The sequence below is a fragment of the Seriola dumerili genome, unplaced genomic scaffold, assembly GCF_002260705.1.
Source record: "Seriola dumerili isolate Sdu_G_001 unplaced genomic scaffold, Sdu_1.0 BDQW01000068.1, whole genome shotgun sequence".
NCBI classification, from domain to species: Eukaryota; Metazoa; Chordata; class Actinopteri; order Carangiformes; family Carangidae; genus Seriola; species Seriola dumerili.
This window is the reverse complement of record NW_019174323.1, coordinates 10,161,101-10,180,279: the sequence shown is the minus strand read 5'-3', so window position 1 is coordinate 10,180,279 and position 19,179 is coordinate 10,161,101. Positions and strand designations below refer to the sequence as shown.

The 19,179-nt window shown below is 41.0% G+C and overlaps 1 protein-coding gene across 1 annotated transcript in view; it reads right to left on the bottom strand.

Annotated features, from left to right (window-relative positions):
• Window positions 1-19,179, bottom strand: part of LOC111220344 (pro-neuregulin-3, membrane-bound isoform-like) — a 179,351-nt gene that overhangs the window by 6,311 nt on the left and 153,861 nt on the right. Inside the window, exons 4-7 of the mRNA XM_022743403.1 lie at window positions 15,370-15,396; window positions 11,272-11,374; window positions 8,681-8,807; window positions 2,749-2,858 (exon numbers count right to left, since the gene is read on the bottom strand). Of these exons, the coding sequence (XP_022599124.1) occupies window positions 2,749-2,858; window positions 8,681-8,807; window positions 11,272-11,374; window positions 15,370-15,396 (367 nt within the window). The remainder of the gene's footprint in view (window positions 1-2,748; window positions 2,859-8,680; window positions 8,808-11,271; window positions 11,375-15,369; window positions 15,397-19,179) is intronic.

Sequence of the window (19,179 nt, the reverse complement as noted above, 5' to 3'; positions counted from 1 at the left end):
GCCTGGCCGGGAGAGTAATCCTGCACATATTTTAACCAGTTCCTCTCTTCTCATGCCTTTTTTGGACACAGTGAAGAGAGACAGAGAAGACCGGGAGACAGAGGGGGGTGACATGTGACAGTATGCCACATGAACAGTAGACAGTGTGTGAAAAACTGCTCACTGACTCGACTTGAGCGTATTGATTAGCCTACAAGACTGCAATTTCCTCATAATTCCTTCCAATCATGACAAAGGAGTCTTGGTGATTGATCAAATTCCACAATAGTACAAATGAAAACAATGATTGACCACCGCCAGTGCGATGATTATACATTGACTCGGAAGGTGTTATTTCCGTCTCCTTTTGCTGGCAAAGCATCTAGGAAATATGTGTGAGAGCAGGCAGAGCGGTGAGCTGAGTGCTGGTCACTTTACTCAGAATGTATCGAAACTGTAAATGATCAGTGTTAAATGACTGATTTGTTCATTTTCCCCTGCTGACATGTGTACAACAAAAAGTCCACTATGCAACACAGAGCAGGTGCTAGTCTGACTGCTCAAAGCTTAAATTCATTGATAGAATATTTTTTTGTCACACGGCTCTGTGTCGGTCTGTTGGTTGGTCCACCGCTTGGGTCCGGACTGACTGTTGGATGGATGGATGGATTGTCATTGTCATTGTTTACAGACATTCATGGGCCCCACATGATCAGTCCTGCTGACTTTGGTGATGCCATCATGATGTTGACATTCTTGGTTTTTACTGTTGGATGGATTGCTGGGATATTTGGTTCATGTCCACCTCAAGATGACTTGCCTAGTAACCTTGGTGATCCTCTCATTTTTGTATCAAGCGCCATCATCAAATACCTTCAAAACGTGTTACATTGCTATCAGCCTGTACTAATTAGCAGATACTAACGGTGGTAAACATTATGCTTGCTACACATTATGCATGTGAGCATGATAGGATGCTAAATTTTGCATTTAGTGCTCACAGTGCTGCTCGTGTGGCTATAGACTGCTACTCTTGTTGGTTAAAGAGCAGGCTACATGGTTGTCTGCATTATGATGTCTATATTTTCAGTGATTTATGTGATGTCTTCACCGTCCTCAAAAATTCTACTTCAACAGATATAGTCTGTATTCAAGCAGGTGAATCAATCTGCACATGGTCATACACTGTGATTAAGCCTATGATGCACAGGTAACCTTTTGCAGCAATATTGATGGGCCATATTGACATGTTTTTATGGGGCATTTCTCCTGATAGCTCACAATGTGGTCTAGTTTTTCAGGTCAATAGCTGAAAGCATCTCGACATCATCCATCACAGTCTAGTTCTCCCCTGCCTCCTCCTACTCTGAGAACACGCTGAACAGATGATTGACTGTCAGCTGCCCACCATGAGGCACCTGCGTGACACTGTGGCAGATAAAAAGCCAGGACAGGCTGGCACCATCCCTGCAGCCACACATGACAACCTTTTGGGAAAAAAAAAAAAAAAAAAAAAAAAAACTTTCCTCTGTGACACAGCACTGGTCCATTAAAACAGAGAACAACTGGCGCCTCAGTGGGATTTTCGCTGACGTTGTCATCATAGTCAACCAGACATCTAAAAACTCCCTCTGCATGTACACACAACCTCTGAGTTCCCCATTATCTCCCCAAACATAGCTGCCTTTAATCACTGTACATCCTGTATTGTATGTTCTCACGACATAACGCTGAAGCCTTGTCTACTGCACAATGTAATCAGAGTTTAACTGACTATTTGGAGCCTTATGCACAGTCTGTTCTTTTACATTAACAACACTCTGATCTAGAGTTCCTCCCAGTGCTGCTTTACACAATCAGATCAGGTGAAATGTAGACATTTACCAGCAATCAAACACTTTTAGTGATTTGCCAACAATGAGTGTAGTAGGCGCAAAGGGAAATAAACTTTTGTAGAAATTAGTTCTCACACGTTGTGTTGCTGAATGTCATTAATTGTCAAACTGTGCCTGCACCCATATCATCAAAGCAAAGCCTTTCTGTAAGCATCCCAGATAGAGCCAGTGCAGCACGCTCTATACGCACATCCCTATGTTCTTCTGAGGATTTGGAATGGCAGCTTTTGATACTGACTGCTGTGATCACAAAGCACAACTGCCTCTGAGATCCCTTGTAGCAAAATGTTGTTAATTTTGTTGAATCTTCTGTCATTTGAAGGATGGCATGAAAGGAATTTGGTTGAATCAATGTTTAACTGTGCACATTAAAATTTGCTTCTCCTCAGAGGATGTCTCCGCCTCCCTGTATGCTCTTCCCTATCAGCGTGCAAGTAGTCATTTCAGAATCCGCCTGAGTACACATTTAATCACTTTGCACAATTTACTGGACATGTCATATAAATAAAGACATCTACTTTTTCCAACTATTTTCAGAGACTCAAATTTTCATTCCATGAAATGAGCTAAACCAATAATCCTCCTATAAAATGCCTGAATCTGACTAAGGATATACACACAGGCAAAGCTTATGGTGTTGGCAGTGTATACAAGATATATATGAACATAGCTGCTCCCACTTATAATCACCATAAATCTTTCTGAGAATGTTTACAAATGATCTGTTTATTATTTACAGGTCTATATTTCCTACCATATTGCAGGATGATTAAATTTCTCCCTTGGCTGACTCTTATATCTGGATATTGGCTGACTGAGTGAAAGATACTGTATATGAAAGAGGGCTCGGAGTAAGAGGATGTCACATTTTCACCTGAAGCGTTTCCCTTTAGACAGCGCTCTGCTGAGAATAGGTGGGGCTACCGTTGATGTGCCTGCTGCCACGCTGACGCCCTTGATAGACGATCCATGAGAACTGCAGCTCTGCAAAAATAGAGAAGAGTAGCGCATACAGTGAGTGGTAAAACATGGTAATTGTGGCTTCAGGAATTACCTTCACTATTATCCTCATGCTGTGTAAAATACTCAGAAATTGAGTTTCTTTATCATAGCTTAGCTTGGATTCATTTGTTATAATGATCGAAATCAACGACAAGATGTTCAGGTGAAAGTGATTGTAAATCAACACAGGAATAAACTCAGGCAATAATGTATAATGCTGGTGATACTGTATTAGGCTCAGCAGCAAGTCCCTGCGCAGGTTTGAGTTCCCCGTCAGGCTGAGGATGTTGTCTCACCAACGTAACCCCCCTAACAATAATAATAATGATAATAATCTTTATTTATAGAGCACGTCTCTAAACCCACGTTACAAAGTGTTTCACATGAGGCAACGACTTCAAAACAAACAGATCATAAAAACAATTTCCGATAGAGTAATAAGCAAATAGTCAGGCTTAGTGTCTCAGGCAGAGTGTCTTTAATTACACTTTACATTTTAAACTGCAGATTAGGAGGGGACGCTTTGTGAATAAACTTCACACTGGCCCTTACAGCACTCCCGCTGCACTCAAGAATTAATCCCACACAAGATTACATTAATGGGTTCCTAAAGTATCCCCCCCCCCCCTCAATTCTTCCTTTATTCTTATCAAAATTAACACTATTATCTTACAACAGGCCCCAGACAGAGCTCTGGCATGGCGACCATGAATGCTCCAAGAAGCCCCCTGCGAAACACTAAGTCAGGAGATAATTCTGTTATTCCAGTTACAGTACTTCCTGCGCTGCCCTTTCTCTCTGTCTGATTGTACATCATTAAAGCAATTGCATGTGACTTAGAGCTGGTTCACGGTTCTCATGCCTGATAAGCCTCTTTTTCTCCCTTACACCCCTGACTCCCAGAGGGAGCTGTTACTGCTGTTCACTAGTTGTGCAAGAAAATAGGATCATTTTGGCCACCCTCTCATATACCCTGCGGGTGGAGAGCGCCGCGCTTTCTGGAACAATTGATGTGGCAAACTTTCCTGGAGGACGATATCTATGTCAGGGGACTGTGGCAGACAATGGCGGACCTGTATGGTGCAACCCATTTCACTCGCTCCCTCCTATCTCCCTTTTGCCTTGTTTTTATGCCACTTGTGAAAGCCTTGGATAAACACCAAGCATAGTGGCTTCATTTCAAGGGGAGACAATGGGAAAATACAGGAGCCTGACAGAATAACAGAAGAATTTACCAATCTATTGACTATCTACTACATAATAAGGAGTAAGGAAAACCTATGCAGTCAGAGCAGCGTTAATCTTCCTTTGATTACCATCAAATCACATGTCCTGAACTGTGAATAATGGGATATTTGATCATTCTTCAACAAGACCAGGAGCACGAAACACCTCCAGACATCACCAGTTTCTACTAAAACTGAGCAATGTGTCAACTCTCTGAGCCAAGACGTGACAACTACTGATGGCAAACACAATTTCGGCTCTGCCTGATATCAAAATGTTAATCAGTTGTTTTAGAATTATGCACTGGCATGCACATTAGCATGGAGTTTGTAACTGTTGACAACATTATTAATTTTCAAGCTGCACTGGCCCGTTGTTTTTATTAATCATGGCGATACCTACAGACGCATTAATATCGTCCCCACCGCTGTCACAACACCTGCTGAACAAGTGGCTAATATTCTTCCACCGTTTTCTGCACTGTGCTGTCAGTTTTTTTTTTTCTTCTCATGATAAAAACCACAACTTCAAGAAACATACAGCACTTTCATGCATATGAACTTCAGTCTGTTAGACATATTTCAACACTTTCCCTTGAGGTGAAAATACTTAAAAAAGGAGAGTAGTTAGCCAGTTCACTGAACACTTATCCAATGCCTGTTTATTTAAAGAAGCCTACATAACAGCTGCTGAAACAAATGGCAAAAAACAACGGTACAACAGTAACACAAGAAGAGAAGAGCCACAAAGTCAGCTAAGTAACTATCTAAACAGCTGGCTTTAACAAACAATAGCCACATTAAGCTACTGGTCATTCCAGACCAAGTAAGGATATAGCTGTAAAAACCGTGAGTCTATTCAATTTAGCAAAAGTGGATTTTATTGCTTATGAGTTTAACTTAACATGTGTAAAAGGATGTATGAAATGTTTCCTTTCTCAAGACTTACAGTGTCGCTTTAAACCTTTTCAGTTGATGTTTCAGATATTTTTATTCCACAAACTGCTCTCAAACATGGTCTTTTGCTTTCTGCTTCTGAAGCTTTTTTTTTTTTTTTGTATCTCTGTAAACACACTTTGAAAAATACTTTGGTATTCAAAAATTGGTGCAGTATTGAATCTTGGAAAGAAGACACTGTGTCTTACAACCTCAGAGTTTTATAAAATTGACTGTGGTGTAACAGAACACAGGCTTGTGGCACATTAGAGGGTTTTTGGTACACAATGCTCTGGTCTGTGGCCCTACTCATTCTCTATCCCCATGCAATATTTATACAGTATGCTCACTCGCAGCTTTGCATCACTCCTGAGGGTGACTCAGTTTCTTCTTAGAGTAAGGCTAGAATAGTTAGTTACCACCACTCAAGCTTCCGGCTGCTGGGAATTGAGTTTTTGTGTCTAGTCTTCCCACACTGTATGCCCCTATTCCTTCATGTTGGTGCATGTCTGTTTCAGTGGAGAGAGTCTGGTGGGTGCATACCCTATTACTTTTTATTTGAGACACAGTGTTATTGCCACAGAAGTGTTGATTCAGATCTCAGATGAGGTGGTAGGCGTTTAACTACGCAATTACATTTCGATTTCTCTTTTCCCTTTTCATGATGAAAGTGTTTTAAAAGGAGTTATACGATCATACATGACTGAACTGTTTGAAGGTCTGTGCATTTATAGTTAAGTGCAGGAGTGTATGCAATTCACATGGCTTTTTCAAACTCAAGAGTTACAGATGGAGAGAACGTATGCACAGAAATGTTACCAGATGTGCAAATATGTATAGGTATTTGAGATCACAGATGGAACAGACACAGAATTATCCAACACCTGCTGCATATGCCAGAGCTGGTGCACGGAGAAGTCAGATATAGGACTTCAGGAATATATGTACTGTGGAAGCAGAGCAGGTGCCTATTTAAAAAAAAAAGGGTCTCCTAGCTTTATCTCTTAGCTTGCTTCCACTTGGAGCATTGCTGCAGAAATCACTGTTTAACAATGATGTCAGCATATACTGTATAAGTCTTTGCATTGCTTCTCCACACGCCTTCAGTTCAGGGAGTTGACAGACTGTATTTCTGAGCAGGTTCAAGATACTACAGTAGTGCCTCCCTTTATCATAGAGATGCTGTGGAAGACATTGACCAAAATGGACTTCTGTTTCATCCTCCCCTCTGCACCTGTCTCAACAGAGCTTTTGTTTCCAGCTCATTGTGCTCATCCTCCACCTTACTGCCTCAAACGCACACAGCCGAAACCACTGTGTTGTGATGCCGAGTAGTTATGCAGCATGCACCAAATGTTTTTGAGCCTTTGTAAGAACACTCTGCTCTGTTCCTCCTTCTAGAGTATTTCCATGCTCAGTCAGTTCAACTTTAAAGAAAAACCCGCAGAACTTGTAGGACTGCACCACCCACAGCACACGTCCTCTCTGTGGATGGCTGCAAGCTGAGGGAGTGGGTGGAGATAAGCAGTGGTCTGGGGTCGCTGTGTCAAATATGTGGAAAAATGGGTTTCACTTGTTAATCTTTCTTTGGTCTGCCCCCCCCCCCCTCCTGGGTACTTATAGCCAGTGATCTTTCACATCCCACCATAAGCTTCCCTCACACTGTTCTTTTATAGCTTGTGTTTCTGTGTCGTTGTGTTATTACTGTCTTTTATTTTTGTCTTTGCCTCGTGCCTGGTTTCATCCCAGTGTCCAGCTCGGAACGGAAAGGCATTTTGTGGCGAAATACAAGGCTTCACTAAAATCTGAGCCCTCACATATTCCTGTCACCACATTCTCATCACTGTATATAATAGCCTGCTATTGTGCTATGGGACAATAGGCCTGCGCCTGACTGAAATACATTAAACTGGGCTCCGATGTGCTGAGAATGGTTCAGTGTCAGTGGAACTTTTGGGACTCTTCACAGTTACAAGGTTTCTCTGCAGAGTGTTGCGAACGTGTCTGTGCAGTGGTGAAATCATAAGCTGTGCTCTGGCTTATTTGAAATTCATCTTTTTTTTTTTTCATGTCACTTAAACACAGCTACTTAACAGCTGCAAAATTTACATCAAATGTTGTATCACTTCTCAGCTGTCAACCGCTCAGAGCCATAATTTCAAATGACACCCTCAAAAAGCTTTCAGATTGTGCCAACTGCAGTTCCGTGGGTGGGGCTAGCTTGAGGGGTGTTTGTTTCAGTGGGTGACACTAGACACTGTTGCATTATTAAACAGCGTCAGTACAGGCTACATTTGGCAAACGCAGAAATGACAGAACAAGGCTGAACCTGAATGAGGAATTTTCAGACGACAACAAATACAACTGTGTCTAAAACAAATGCGTTGGAAGATACATTTTCATGTCATCTGAGGCGCAGCTTGTTTGTAATCACTACTCACTATCTACCATTAAACACACATATTGATAGTCATGCGAATTGCAGAAGCAGTTATTTATGTTCTTGCAATTTGTGATGGTGAGTAACACGTAGAAATTCCCACTTGATAGCGCAGGTATGTGATGGGAAAGTAGTGATGGGTATAACTTCCTCAAACAATCAGAGAAAGTTGCACACTGAACAAATAAATCAAAGACAAACAAAAAACAAAAAACAAAAAAACAAATAAAAAGTGCAGGAGCAAATAATAAATGAACAGAATATGTGAGCATTTTAGGTTGCATTCAGGGAAGTGCTAATGCGTTATGGCGATTGCACTCTTGATGAGACCTTTACATGGGTGCATTAGGCTGCCATTACCTTGGGAGTCAGTGGAGACATCAGCCTCATCAGTGCCATCTACATCCTCCACCTGCTCTGCTGTGAATGCCTGGGTCACTTCTTCTCTCCTGCCATTCCTTTTAACTTAACCAGGAGTTTGTCTTTGTGATTTGTTATTGTGAAATCAGATTTTTTTTTCCTCTCTGGCCTGTATGTTTTCTTGCTAAAACATCTCAGTTTGTTTTTCTATGCAAATCAATAATTTGATTTGATAACTTTGAGGGCTGAAAATGTCTCCAATTTGTTTATGCAAATTTTTAGTTCTGCTCCAAAAAAATTTTTTTTTCTCTAATAAAAAAAATAATTTTTTACTAGAGGCTAGCCCTGTCTGCAAAATCAAAATTTTTAATTCAGCAAGTGAACAAACTTGCAAAATACATTCTTGGCATTCTCAGTAGTAAAAGACCACTAGCATGGTGCCATTTAACATTACTTGTCCACCGTACAGTGTTGCTGCGCTTGCATGGTGACTTCAAGATCCCTGACACACCACAGATTAGAATTTCCAATCTGCAGTTTGTCACAGGAATCTGTCATTGTGAACATGACAAGCAGATTTTTCCTGTATAACACATGAGGCATTTATTTTAAACTATAATTCCCCACTGTCTCTCAGCTCATGTCAGATGTGAGTGGGAAACAAAAGGCTTCAGCTGGTAGAGAGATTATTAAGACACGTATCATACATCATCCTGTCAAGCACTCTATAAACTCGGTTTTCTTTGTTTTTTAGAGAAATACTATGGTATATTGAGATGAAAATGATGATAATAATTGTGAAGACATGACTAGAAATGTATTAGTGTTACGTAAAGGCTTACCTTCTGGATTTGAAGGCTGTATTGAAGCCTGGGAGCAGATTTGGACATGAGGCCAGAGGCATTGACACTGCAGTCCCTCAGGCTGCGACTGTCAGAGAAATGAGCCTGGAGTTTTTCCCTGTGTCTCCTGTGGGGGAAAGTGTGTGCAGAGAGTAAGAGAGATGGCAACATTATGACTAAAATGAAGTTCAGAACAAGAGAGGGTTTCATGACAAAGATGGTGGTTCCTTTCACTATCAAATTTGCTTTACTGTCTGTGTGTAAAACAAACACATACTGTTCATATATTAATAAGTCTTGAGATAAGCTCTGCAAACAAACTGTCTTGAACTAGTCATTATAGACAGGCATGTATGTTAGAATGACAGTGAACAAATATACATTTTCATTGCTTCTGTGACAATTCACTTGATTTGCCTCACGGCAAAACTACGAGCTCTCACAGATGTTTGTCAAGCGTTTTACCCTTAAAAAAAGGTAAAAGTAACAAAATGAGCACTAGTCAATTTGCAACTTTCCATGTTTTTTTCCGAGCTGTAACTGAAGGTTTGCTGGTAGTGAAAGGTGCTGAGAAAGGCTACAAAAATAGCATTGGGAGAGAAGATGTCTTGCACAAGTGAAAATTTAATCAAGGCAATGTTCCGTGAAACGTCAATTTCATGCCTTTGTGATAATATTCTGGCAAAAGAAAGTAAGAAAGATTTTCCAGAAATACCAGCACAGACGCCAGAGTTTTGGATTCCTACTTTACAGAGCGAGACTATAAGAAACTGTTTGGTTGGTAACAGGTTTTGATGTATGGATCATGCACAAGTATGTATAAGCTATTCAACATGTCACATCTCTGGTGCTGGGTACAGTGGCATTTCATTTATTTGTGCGTCTGGTAACTTCAGCAGACTTTCCACTTTTCCTGCACCATAAATAGTTTCATTTTTTTCACCTGCCCAATATAATTTCTTCCAATCTTTTCTCATAACCATAAAAAAAGCACTTCTGAACAAACAGCGCGTCTGAAAGAAAAGTAAAATACCATCTTTAAGCTATGCCAAACACAAAATTTGAGAATGTTCTCTCACTTTGGATTAAACTTTGATTGGATTAAAAATTAATTGATGCTTAAGACTTTTGGATTAAATGTTAATTCACCATTAAATGTTCATTTTTAAATACTAGGTTGCTGAACTGTCTCTGCAGCCGAAGCCTGTTTCATGTTTGCTGAGTAAAGGATGTGGCGAGAAGTTCAAATCCAGGAAGCAAAAGTTTCAACGGGTTGAAAAGAACAATCTTAACTGTGACTAAAATGGGGGGTGGGTGTGGGGGGTGAGGGCGACTCACTGTCAAAAAAGAATTAACCAAATTACTAACTATTTAAAAAAGACACAGAATGTAAGTGAAAAAATATAGACCATATAGACCAAAAATATACACCGATCAGCCACAACATTAAAACCACCAGTTTATATATTCATTGGCTGTGTCTGTTTTAATTCAGCCACGCTCAGTTATTATCTAGAAGCTTACTACATCATCTAGTATAGTATAATATAGTACAGTACTTATTAGTTAATGAAGTTCATTTCATTCCAGCCAATGATAATCAGCGACTGATGGTGCATATTTTGCAAGCATCAGCACTATTGTGATATGTAGTCCCACTTCCACGTCTTCCTAATTACCAAACTTTATAACCACATATAATTAACCTGACTTTGATTTTCATTTCTTCTGGTCTTTAAAGTGTACAAGTACATCTCTTATCTCCAACTCCTCTGCGTAGTCTTCAAACCAAATCAAGAATGCAGCTGTGCTAATCTTCTGTGTGAAGCACTGATATAATGCAAATAGAATTTTAGGTCTTTGCTGAAGAGCAGAATGAACTTAAGTATTAGCAGGGAGAAGCTTTTCTATCTGAGCTGCAATGTCAAACAACATTTGGGGAAAAGAGATTCAATTTAATAAGGTTTCTTGGTCTGGATAATTTCCGCTACATTGAACTCTACCGTAGAGCCAGGGCTCTCGGGTCACGCTGACCGATACGAGCTGCACTATTCAGAGCGCCACAGTGCTGAAAGTAAAATCCATTTTTGTTTATCAAGCTGAATTCAATCAACTGAACCTACATTAACTCCCCCCTTTACACTCTGCCATTACTTTTCTTTGTCTACATTCCTTTTCTTTCTTCTACCCGGCAGTGAGTAAATGATTTTGACGGGCTGCTTTAGTGCTGCCTGGTACCCTCTTACTTAGTCACACACATGCACACACACACACACACACACACACACACACACACACATTTAGGGTCTAATGTTTTTGAACTTGATCTAGCTCTTGCCTTGTCTGTGTGTTTTGTTTTTGTGAGGCGTTTTGCGACACACCTGCTTGCTAAAAGCACTTTACAAATAAATCTTACATGAGTATCTGTCGCAAATGTATCCTACACAATTTAGGTCTGATGTCCTGCTAAAACATCCGCTAGCTGACTCACACTTAGATTTTCATTGGGCTCCATGCCATCATAGTAAAGTGCTCTTTCTGCACAGCCGGGGGCATACTCTACTAATGTGGTGCAGGCTGGCATCACTCACTTGTTGCGGCGGTAGAGAGCCATACATGCCACTCCAAGGAGACAGATCCCCGAGGCAATGCTGAAGATGGACAGCACCTGCCTCTGGTAGGTGTCGCCGCTCTCTGTGGAGGACAAAATACAGTTCAGGCCTTTGAATTTCTCCTGTGACACGAAGGACATGGGCTGTGGCTGTGATTGAGCGGGGAGGAAGAGTTGTATCGTGAATTTACATACCAAACCCACACAAACGATGAGTGGACGTACACACTCAGCCACACACAGACATCCACCCACAATCTGTATTAGCATAAAGCGACCATTGCTGCTGTCAGTAAATGTCAGTGTTTGAGCATGGGATAGGGACATGGCAGACACAAGCAGGGCTCAGTGACATGTGCTAACTGAAGTGTGATAATCATTTCGTTCAGACAAACCCAGCAGGCAACACCGATGGACTGTCTCTGCACAGCGGGGGCCACACCAAGCGTGTGTGTGTGTGTGTGTGTGTGTCTGTGAGTGTCCAACTTCTTTATGTGTGTCAGCATTCAGAGACTGATGGCGACAGGGAATTAGCAGCAAATGAATGCTCCCGGAGCTTCTTGTCAGACCCCTGCACATCAGCAACAGAGGCTTAAGGTCACAAGCAGCTGGGACAAGTAGCAGTTGATCCCAGCAGATATCTGTCTGACTGAGCAGCTGGATTGGGGACCTGCACTACTTACTGTGGTGCATGGTGCAGGGGTAAAGGCAGTGCAAATCATAGCCTGACAAATTGTCCAGTGGTCAATAACGAGCAAAGTAAAAGTGTCGATCTAAAACACTGCTGCTTGGTACGTAACCAATCTGCTGACATCCACTGTCGAGAGTTGGAGAGACTTCTCTGTCCTGCTGTCACTCACGACCTTGAACACAACCTCCTGTGACATCACTCAGTCACTCAGACACAATAAACCCTCCTGTGTTTGATCTCACCACCTTGACAGCTACAGGGAAAAGTGCAGAAAACATCACCGTAACCTGTTCATGACCTTTGAGAGCTTGTTTGTGGCTTTTGATGCTGTCAACAGAGAACTGTCCTGGGAGGTCTTCTTCATCCGTGCTTGTCTGCCCAGGTCTATCAACTTCCACTCAACTCTTGTTTTAAGGGCATAGTGACTGTTGCAGAGCTTCCTGTGTTCAAAGCTTACACTGAAGCGCAACTACGCAGTCTATTTACCCCATCTATTTTTTTTTCTTCATTTTCTTCCAGTGCTGCATCAACATATTTAAGGGTAGTATGGTGGAACTGAGTTCAAACTGGAGGGAAACCTTTTTAATATGAGAATGCTTCTGGCCAAAGTTAAAGATAACATCTGAACACATCCTGGAGTTATAAAATGTGGATGTATAAATATATACATCACAGGTCCAAACTGCCCACTCAGCTGCTGCGAAAGAAGGTAGAATGGGTTGGAATTAAAATAGAGCCAGTCCAAAGAAATGCTGCAGGGGGGATCTGATGTGAGACCGTATTGCCTATTTAACACTGGCAAACGGACAAATTGCTACCTGGATAATTTTGGTTGCAATCAAAAAGGGCTGAGATACAGCACATGCATTTGGGCTTTGCTTTATTATGATGAAATTAATAAAAGGTTTTGAAATTGGGATGAATGTTACAGCTTAGCCATTTTTATTGGCATATTATCATCTTCAAAAAGAGCAATCTGGTGTGTCTGACTGGTGCTGGATTTGTGATGTTGACACCAATATTGATATTTCAGGATAATAAAAATGGGATAATACCTAAATATATGCACGTGTAGCAAAGATTTTGACCAGGCTCTATTTAACACGGTTATAAGAGTTGTGATAAAGATATGTTTGGGGCAGTATACTTGCCATCAGAAAAATAAACTCTATTAGCAAACATAATATGCCAATTTCATCCAGTGAAAAATATTGGATTTAAAACATAAATAATACATATAAATACATATTTATACAAAATTATAGTAACTCGATTTTGACAAAATGAAGGTAAAATAGCACATAAACAAATGCAGCATATAAACCTTTTTTTTTTTGCTGTGATAGTCCACTAAAATGTTTTTATGTATATGGTAAAATATACAACTATAATAAGCCAGAATGATTGATAATCTCAGCTCTGAGATCTGTCTGTTTGGTTCTATCTCACTAGTAGTATAAAACTTCTCAGTCGTGGAACAAGTTCTTGACTTGCAGATGCTTGAACCCGTCCTGGCATTTGTCAGGAAGGCAGCAGTGAATATCTGCAAGCTGCAATTTGCAAATGAACAAAAGAAGTTGCCTCTGGTCTCTGTTCGTAAGTAATATGTCACGTGTATATCTGTGCCACTGTAAACCCTCCAGCCTTTACGTTTCATTAGTGAAATGACCTCTCGACGGCTGTATGGTTGAAATATGTGGGACATATCTTTCCATGCTGCCCCATCATCAGTGCTCATGTGGAGCACCACCTGAGACAAGCCTCTGCCTTTTTTGGATAGATGAAATAGGCTTTTCCAAAAAATCTGAACATAAAAACAGCTGTTCACAAAGCTCTGCTGAATGGCTGCAAGGAAAAACCAACATGCAGTCTGTACATAAAACCATTACAGGCCTTTCATGCCTGATGCCTACAAGGCATTCTTGAAATTAGATGCAAGAGCACGTTGGGAAAGGGAACAAACTGAACAGCCTCAGCTATACTGACTAAGCCATGTCATATTAAAAACAAGGACAAGACAATCCCATATGGCCAGCTATGCCATAGCAACCACTCCATACAAGACTATAATGAAGACCATGCTAAAGTATCCATGACAAACTGGGGTATTGAGCCCGAAATACATCAGAGCAAACTAGTGAGACACACAGAGCTGCAGCTGCTGGGCTAAAGAATGCAAGAAAATTAAAAGACAAGATCGTATTTAGAGCACTCAATCCCACTTCAAACACAGCTTTGCTGAATTCTGACTGTCTCAGACTCTGACTGTCACATACTGGACTTATATAACAACTTTCGAAAGATTCTTTGCAAAAGCATAGTCATAATAAGTCATAATAAAGGAGCACAATGAATAAGTAAGTGAGTGTGCCTAGAGCTTACCTCAAAAAAAAAAAGAAAAAAAGAATCTGTGCTTCTGTCTGTCATCTGTCCAGCTATCAATCGATCAATCCAGTTCTCATTTGCTCTAATGCATCCGCCCACCTGCAGTAGCATTCTGAACTAATTTAGACCCCCCCAGATTAAAATCACTGAACTGAGGAGTGCTGTGTGCAGGGGAAGGCATCTCCTTCAGAACGTCTTCTCTTTCCTCCTATTTCCTGGAGCAAGTGTGTGATGTGATGGCAGTGTATGAAGCCATGTTAATGGAAAACTTCACAGCATGCAGTGTTGGTTTTTATGTATGCACAAAAGGCAGTGAGAGAGCGAGGAGAAGACGGCAAAAAGAGAAAATGAAAAACAGTGCGAGTGTGGCAGAGAGTGGTGTGTGTGTGGGGCGGGGGTAAGATTGTATATTCCCTCTGGACAAAGAACAGTGTGTCACTGTTAAAGAAAGAGGGCTAGATAATTTGGTTTTTAAAGATTTGTTAACCACCTGGAAGGTGGAAAGGCACCTTAAGTAATACCAAGGGAATTCCAAAGAGGTTTAAATTGTATTTACATTGCCTCCTGCCACATTGGAAGACATTTCTGTATTAGTATTTGGCTATAAGATGATTTTTCTTTGCATATCCAGATGAAGTATATGTAATTCAAAACACAGGAATATTTTTTCACATTATATATGATGTAACAGTTCCAGAAATCCCTGCTAAACTGACTATACACTCATGTAGGGAGCAGACACACATTCATACATGAACTGCAGCGGTCTGACTTTATTGCTTTATACTCATTACACAACTCCTCTCTAACAGTACTGTTCCTCATGCAGACAGAATACACCTAATTCACCACCACGGTGTTTCCATGGAGACTGGCCCACATTAATTTTCCAAGGTGAGCGGCCTTGTTGTGCTGGATTGTGTGTTTTGTGTGCGGTATTCCACAGACAGAAGGCACATTAAAGATTGAGCACTCCACACAGTCAATGAAAAGTTGTCTTACCCATGAACTCGATCCCAAGTTCATCCGCTGTTCCATTCAAGGCCAGATAGCATGAGAAAAGGGAGGGAATAGGTAAGCAGGGAAGAGGGGAGGGGGAACGAAGGAGAGAGAGAGAATGAAACAGTTACAACATGATGCGCCTCTATCTTACTTAGAATTCACCTTTGGGAGACACACATGCTGCAACAAGACCATAAAGTTGGTTTGACGGCTTTCTCTGACATGGCTCTCCCCTGTGCACCAGGTAATGAGCCAGCCAGCCCCAGATGCTTGGTATGCTTTTCCATGATACACTCTGAATTCACACAGCCTGCAGAAGCTTTGGCTGAAGAAAGAAAACAACAAAGATATGGGGGCTGAGAGGATTAGAGGAAGGATCATGAAAATAAAAGTTGAAAATGACATATCATATAGCTTTATGTCACTGACATTGCTTTTCACAGGCCTTTTATATTGACTTGAGCCTGAGGCATTGCAGTAATTGTTCTCCTCTGTCTCCAAGCATAGCTTTTCAATATTCACACTCTGGTGGCATTAAGATGCACCACACCGACACACACGTCCACATGCATGCGCACCCGTAGGCATACACTGTGTTACACTCGGGTGCGCACACACACTTTGACATAGATCTCTCTCTCTCACTTCTCACTCACTCACACAGTCTTTCTTCACGCAGTTAAGTCTCGTTCCCCACCCGCCAGTGCTGGGGAAACAGATAAAAAAAAAAAAAAAAAAAGAGCACTCGTGTTCTTTCCATCCTGACAGTGCCCCCTTTTCATGTCACTGTAATGTAATCTCATTTAAATTAAAATGAAACCCTCACTTGTAATTGCTTTTCTGATAGAGGTGGTCTGAGTTTTAAATAGAATGCGGCTTGCCAAGCCCCTGACAGATTATACGGTGGGCACCCACAAAAACAAAAAAACAAAAAACAAAACAAACAAACAAAATAAAAAAAAAAGAAAGGCTAACACAGAAATTAAAAAAATAAAATAAAATAAATAAATAAAAAAACATCTGTTCAGGGATGCATTTTGATTGTACCGTGGGGGAAATCTGTCAGTGCAGTGGCTTTATAATTTTGAGGAAAAATAAAAACCACAGAATTGGAGCGAGGTTAGGAAAGGCAAAAGACAAATGAACATTTGGATGAATGGCTTATAATAACACAGGGTTATCTGGCTCTATTATAAAGGGTGTGATTTCAGGAAATATGTCTTTTTACTGTGAAATTAGAAATCCCTGGAAAACTTATGACATCTCGAGAAAGTTTCAGAGCATGCAAATGATATTATTAAATACAAAGCCAAGTTTGTCATTTCCTCTCAGACTGCCTGACAGATTCTTAATGAGGCGAGGGGATTTTCATGATTACGGTGATAACAGGAGAGAAATGAGAAAAAAGCCTGAAAGGCAGAGTCTGGAATCCCCAAATTAATCAATCAATTAACAAATTAATTCATCTTTCATCTTCTGTATTCAAACAGGAAGTAGGTGTCATCGTGATTGTACTGAACACAATGTAAGTTCATCATTTTCAGATTTATCCATGTAGCCTGGAGGATTATTTAACAGATGCAAGCATTTATCATACACTCCTACTGAATAGCCAGTCTCATACCAACTCACAAATTAATGATTAAAACAGTTAAGAGCCAATCAATTCTGGCCAGTGGACATTATGTTTTTGTTTTTTCTGAGGAGTTTTGAATGATTACGATACGGTCCACACTTTTGTGACTAACCGCTTATTGTCACTGTGGCACAAATACTTGCCAAGGCCAGAGAGGTGAATGCAGCTTCTTAGTGATGTTGCCTGATCTGTATTATCCATTCAAGCCTTTCCCCTACGATTGCCCATGGCAACAGTGAACACTTTTCCGCTCCAAACCGCCCCGACTGTCACAGCCTGTGCAGATGATGTCATTACAACACTGATACACATCCCTTCCTCTGGCACTGCCTTGTCTGGAGACATTCACCAATCATAATATGTGCAGGCTCCCAATCCTTCGCACTGGCAACTCAAAGCACCCTGGGGAATCATTTACGGCGTCTTGTGGGAGGCCTTGAGGAAGCTTGGAGAATACCTGCGCATCATGTCAGATGCTTTAAGAGGCAGGAATCTGGCAGGTGGGAGAGACAATGGCAGGAGCGAATCAAATCCTTAATCCCCTCCTTCACTTGGGTGAGCAGGGAACTGGGAAGCCAATGTGTGTGTTTGTGTGTGTGTGTGTGTGTGTGTGTGTCTGGCTTTGTGTTATTGAACCCAATATCCCGTGTAGCTACTTACTCCAGGCATAATATCTACCGGAGATAAATAGTTCAAATTAGGCTTGCCTTCTTCCTCTTTGTAAATCAGCTGGGTAAAAACCAAAGGCTGGCTCACCTCCCGCTTTCCCGTCTTCAATCTTCCACTAAACATCACCTCTGTAGTCTCCAAGGTGCAACTGGCCCAACTGAACATCATTAGTGGCACGCTCTAAAGTCTCTCACAGTTGAGGAAGAAACTCATTGCAGCGCTTTATCAGGTATAAGCTAAATTGCAGCCTTTCCACACTTGCATGCCTCCAATTAAAGACCCCGCCACTTCCCTACTGTGCACCAATATGCAAGACCCCCAAGCTCCTTCTCCCACCCTCATTTCCAAAGCTGAGCGCGCAGCAGTATAGCTGGAGCACCTGGCAGGGAGCCTCTTTTTCCTTTTGTCCCTGGGCTTTTGAGATGCGCACAGCAGACTCTGTTTGTCTTTCTACCTCTGTAAAGATGTAAGTATGAAGGAGTGGCACTGCATGCAAGCCAATCCAAACTGCTCTTCTGAGTGGCTGTTTTGTGGCCAGTCAATACCAAGACAAAGGATGAGGGACGATGGATGATTTGTGACTGTAAGGTGCACAGAGATTGGCTTCAGAAAAGAAAGGAATAGGTAAAAGGAGAAAAGCGTGCGTGCTAGATGAAACTTTTCTCGCCACAGGGTGCAAATTTGCGTCTCATGCTGCCACTTCAATGAGTGAAAATGTAAAATTAAACTCTGCATGCAAACATGAATGAGAAAACAAACACACACACACACACACACACACACACACACACACATACACACAATCAATTGAATTTCACAGCAGCTCGTCCCAATTGTAGTTGTTGTTAGTGTGTGCATGTATGTGTGTGTGTTATTACATGACTTGGCTTTTGAAAGCAGGATAATCCTAAAAACCCTTGGTAATCTGGGTAAATTTTAGATTACTCTGTATCAACAGAGATCAAAATAGGCTTCATTCCTCTCTCAAATCTTCCAGGGTACACTTATCTCTTATGATGGTTCAACAATTGTGGCCACAACACAGCTTTCGGTGGAGAGCAGGTGCTTGCGTGGAGTGGCGATACAAGACAATTTGGATACAGTTTTTGTATTAAAGTTTTCAATATTTTATTTTTGTCCTCTAAAAGAGGTTGGTGATGAGGTCATGGCACCAAATTTACTCCTAAAAATTTCTTAAACATGCTTTGACGAATCTATAATAATGATTTTATAATACTTTTTTAGTATAGGTATTTGATGGGTTTTGCATATAGCGATCCATCTATTTTGGATCTATCCATCTATTTTATGAACTGACTTATCACTTACAGTAATAAGTTGTATAAATGACATTTAGAATGCATAACCATTATATACTTTTGTACTAACAGAACCAGTTAGTCATACTTCAAGGTAGTTCAGGAGCACATAAAAGAAGACAATACAACAGAATTTAAGAACGAAAACAAGGCGAAGGAACGAACTGAACTTTTAACACAACAAAA